The sequence below is a fragment of the Oncorhynchus clarkii genome, unplaced genomic scaffold (assembly GCF_045791955.1).
Source record: "Oncorhynchus clarkii lewisi isolate Uvic-CL-2024 unplaced genomic scaffold, UVic_Ocla_1.0 unplaced_contig_11187_pilon_pilon, whole genome shotgun sequence".
Lineage (NCBI taxonomy): Eukaryota > Metazoa > Chordata > Actinopteri > Salmoniformes > Salmonidae > Oncorhynchus > Oncorhynchus clarkii.
The window spans coordinates 30,491-35,272 of record NW_027258333.1 but is presented as its reverse complement, the minus strand read 5'-3'; the positions used below and the strand labels follow the sequence as shown (position 1 = coordinate 35,272).

General features: G+C 43.2%; 1 protein-coding gene across 1 annotated transcript; it reads right to left on the bottom strand.

Moving 5' to 3' along the window:
- Positions 1 to 389: 389 nt before the first annotated feature.
- Positions 390 to 3,111, bottom strand: LOC139396692 (pleckstrin homology-like domain family A member 1). Its single transcript, XM_071143642.1, has 2 exons — positions 2,316 to 3,111; positions 390 to 1,572 (listed from the first exon to the last, which is right to left on the bottom strand). Exon 1 carries the CDS (start codon positions 3,041 to 3,043, stop codon positions 2,342 to 2,344), a length of 702 nt encoding a protein of 233 aa, XP_070999743.1. The 5' UTR covers positions 3,044 to 3,111; the 3' UTR covers positions 390 to 1,572; positions 2,316 to 2,341.
- Positions 3,112 to 4,782: the final 1,671 nt, after the last annotated feature.

Genomic DNA, 4,782 nt, shown 5'->3' with positions numbered 1-4,782 from the left:
AGTCGTCTCCCTTTTTGGCAGCCCCCCCCCGCCAACATGTCATGCGGATGAGTAGAAATGGCACTGTCATCCACATTTTTCACCCCCTGTAGTATAAATGAGTTAGCTTAATCGAGAGAGGCAGGGAGACACGTGTGTTGTCGCGCCACGGATGGCAGTTTGTCTCAGTCTGAAGGCTGACGGTGAAATATTATTCTCAGAACAGCAACAGCTTCTAGATTTAGCCCAGGAAATAGGGGTGAGAAGTTCACTGGCTGTTGAAGGGTTGAGACAGGCAACACTACACACAGCTATTGAACACACATCTGCTGGTGATTTAAACGGCACATTTTCACCCCGCAAGCTGTTTCTATGCGCTACAGAGCAGGAAATCACACGAGGTGCTGTTCATTTGAAATGGAATGTATATTTCAGAAGTATGAAAATAGCTCTCACATCAAAATAAAACCCCAACTGAATAACAGTAACTTTGTAAAAAAAAAGGACCCATGTGTTAACGTGAGGACAACCCTGACACACCTGGGGGTGGTGTGAGGGGGCAACTCAACAGTCAGTCTCAGCATAGCTTCCTCAGGAAAGATGGTGATGAATTTTTAGCCTAATGACTTGCTCTTGGCAAAACTGGTTGAAAATAAGTCCTTTTGACCACTTTTGCCATTGAAATGATGTATTTTCAACCAGTTTTGCTCACTAGGATACCTTTCTATCAGTTGCCACTGAAAAGGACTGCAGTTTCTAATCTGTACAGATTTAAGACTCCCAAAAGAATATGCAGCATTGGCACATGTTGCTTCCTAAAGTCAAACCATATTCCATAGTTGTAATGCAAATGTAACATGGGCGCCATATCTGGCACGAGGATAATCACAAAAAGTGAGATTTATGGAGAAATCAAACAAATAAAAGATTTGTCAACATCTCCTTCATCATTGAAGCATCCTGCCATTTTTACAGTCAACTACACTTGGGAGGAAAATGCAACTATACCGTATAAGTCTTTGGTTCAATAAAAGAATGAGGATGTGTATCATGGCCACAGATTTACAATAGGATGTGCTACTCACACCTCTAGAAATAGTAGAAGGGAAAGGAAAGGACTCTGGTACATCCTTAAAGGTGTAACACAATCAACCATCCCACCAGGATCACAACGATACTGAGGCTTATGTCCAATCATAACAAAACATTACACTGTCCTACGGAATCTCCAAGCACAGCTTTCAGTTTCAACTCCAGCAACAACCACACTGTACATTAGGCAATGACACTGTTAAGATAAAAACATATATACACAATCTAATAAATAAGAAGGGGTGGCAGAGAATCGCCCGTTAGAATACAGCTGTTTTCACTCGTGCTGTAGCAGAGGCCTTAGCTTTGTCCATCAGTGTCCATCTGTCTCAAATAAAGAGTCTCTAATGAAAAATAGGACTGAGAAAAGACTGCTGCTGTTGTCGGGACCGAACAACAGTTAAATTATGAGATGTTTTCTGCGGGGTGTGACGCTCCTTTTGTGAGGCCGGGCAGATGCAGCCGGAGTCCATCGATCCCTCCTCTGAATGTCCAATTAACCTGCGGATACAATAAATTAGACGATCTCAGAGGTGGCAGTGCATGACACAAGGAGAAGAGGAACCTCTGTAGGCTACACCTGAACATAAATAGCTTGGCTTTCTTGAGCTGCGTTTAAACATGCAGCCCTATTCTGATCTTTTGCCCAATTAATGGGAAAAGATGAGAATTGGTCTGCCTGTGTAATCGCAGCCTAATGGCTCCAAAGAATGTTTAGAAGACAGTGACAGCACTGACAGTGTTTGAACCCTTACTCTAAAATTAATATAATATTAAACCATTTCATTAAATATTAGTTATTTTTAGGCACAATTAAGTGCCGATGGTAACTGGACCATAATATGCCTACCAATAATAATAAATTGTAGGCTAATAATAGTGAATAATAAAACATTAAAACGTAATTAGGCAAAAAGTAAAGACCTATAATATTTGCAAGCTCTCTTTGTTGCATTGGCAAATGTAGTATATTTTTTATGTAATAGACTGTAATTGAGGAGGCTACAAGCATCTGGAACAATGCATGCTTATTTAACAGCATCAAAGCTTCCCCTGCCGACGTCGCCGTGCGTAAACCCATGTTTACGGGGTAGGTGAGCCTCATATCCTGAGCCTTGTGTCAAATATCAAACGTTGCCGGGGAATGTATATCCAAGCAATTTCCCAGCAGAGGATTTCCACTCTTAGGCGGCTAAGTAGTAATTAGTAATCAAGCCTGCTAAGACCTCTCTCGGATGTCTTACCGCACGTCGAATGTCCGAGGCGCAGGTCACGCAACGTTTGGAGAGCTCCGAATAATTTTCTGTCCCGGGAGCTGAACAACGAGGAGCTGCTGTTTCTGTCTGGTAGACTTCACCGCCAGGATGGCCTGCCTGTTTTTGTATTGCACCATCTGCAAAGTTATCTCGGCGTTCCAGCCCTCGTCCTGTGGACACCTGAAATCGATCTCCTTGCCCTCCGACATGACCACGGTGAAGTAGATGTATTTCCCTTTCCTCTCGACGCAGTCCACAGTTTTCATGTTGGAGAAGTGCAGCTCCTTGACTTTGCCAGTGTCTCCGCCGCCGTGGTGGTTGTAATGGTGCGGGTGGTCGTGCTGCTTCGGCGGGTGAAGCAGAACCCCGTCCTCCGTGAGGACGCAGTGCTTCTTCTTCCACAGCTGCAGCAAACCGTCGCTTCGCTTCTCCAGAAGCCCCTCTTTCAGCACCTTGCCGCCGTTCTCCAGCATCTTGAGAAAACGCCCCAATTTCCTCAGCAAATGCAAACACTTCTTCTTCTCCTTGCCCGTAGAGGTAAAGGCATCGGATGCTGAAATGGTCACTGCAGTGAGTGGGTTACTATGTGCTGTGGAACTCGTGGATGTGTGTGCAGGGTATTTGATACTAGTCCGTCGGCAGCGGTCGCTGGTGTGACTGATACGCACAGTTTGATTGGGGTTTCTCGAGCTTGTGGACCGCCCCCTGAGTGACATCCAGCGGAAAGAGGACTCATGTGTCAGAGGGCCTCTCCAGCACAGTGCAGCGAGGATCAATTATATATTGATAGTATTTTGGAAATCAAATGGGCCTATACAATTGAACTAAGAACTCAAGGCGAGTGAATTTCTTGAGTCAAGTATACAATGCCTTCAGAAAGTTCTCAGCCCTTGACTTATTCCACATTTTGTGTTACAGCCTGAATTCAAAATGGATGAAATTTATATTTTTCCCTCACCCATCTCCACACAATACCCCATATTGACAAAGTGAAAACATGTTTTTAGAAATTTTAGCAAATAAATTGATACATTTATTAATAATGAAATACAGAAAAATTGCATTTACATAAGTATTCACACCCCCGAGTCAATACTTTGTAATGCAGAAGCACCTTTGGCAGCGATTCCAGATTTCAGTTGTCTTGGGTATGTCTGTACCAGCTTGCACATCTGGATTTGGGGATTTTCTCCCATTCTTCCTTGCAGATTTTCACAAGCTCTTAAACTAGATAGGGGGTGGCACTGAACAGCAATCTTCAAGTCTTTCCACAGATTTTCAACGGGATACAAGTCTGGGCCACTCAAGGACTTTCACATTCCTGTTCTGAAGCCGTTCCAGCATTACTTTGGCTGTATGATTGGGGTCACTGTCCTGTTGGAAAGTATAAATCTTTGCCACAGTCTAAGGTGGTTTCAAGCAGGTTCTCATCAATGATTTGCCTGAATTTGGCTCCATTCATTGTTCCCTCTATCCTTACCAGTTTCCCAGGACTTGCCAATGAAAAGCATCCCCATAACATGATGCTGCCACCACCATGCTTCACAGTAGGGATGGTGTTAGAAGGGTGATGAGCTGTGTCTGGTTTTCTATAGACATAGTGGTTTGCATTAGGCCAAAGAGTTTCATTTTTGTCTCATCTGACCACAATCTTTTGCCTTACTATCTCAGTCTTTCACATGCCTTTCTGCAAACTCCAGGCATGCTGTCATGTGCCTTTTTCTCAGTAGTGGCTTCCGTCTGGCTACTCTCCCAAAAAGCACAGATTGGTGAAGTGCTGTAGAGACTGTTGTCCTTCTGGCAGGTTGTCCCATCTCAGATAAGGAACTCTGTCAGAGTGGTCATTGGGTTTTTGGTCACCTCCCTGACCAAGGTCCTTCTTGCCCGGTTGCTCAGTTTGGTCGGGCGGCCAGCTCTAGGCAGTCTGGGTAGTTCCATATTTTTTCAATTTCCTAATTATGGAGACCATTTTCCTCTTGGAAACATTCAACACTCTAGAAATGGTTTTATACTCTTCCCCAGATATATTCCTCATCACAATTCCATCTCAGATCTACAGACAGATCATTGGACGGCATGGTATAGTTTCTGCTCTGATGTACTGTCAACTGTGGGACCTTATATAGACAGGTGTGTTTCAGGTTTCTTTCTAAATCATGTCCAAACTATTTAATTGACCACAGGTGAACTCCAAGTTGTAGTGACGTCTCAAGGATGATCAAAGGAAATCGGATGCATCTGAGCTCAATTTAATGTCATAGCAAAGGAGCGTGAATACTTATGTAAATTCAATATTTCTGTATTTCATTTTCAATACATTTGCAAAAATTTCTAAACATGTTTTCACTTTGTCATTATGGGATATTGTGTAGATGGGTGAGAGAAACTATTTAATCCACTTTTAATTCAGGCTAACAGGACATGTGGAATAAGCCAAGTGGTATGAATACTTTCT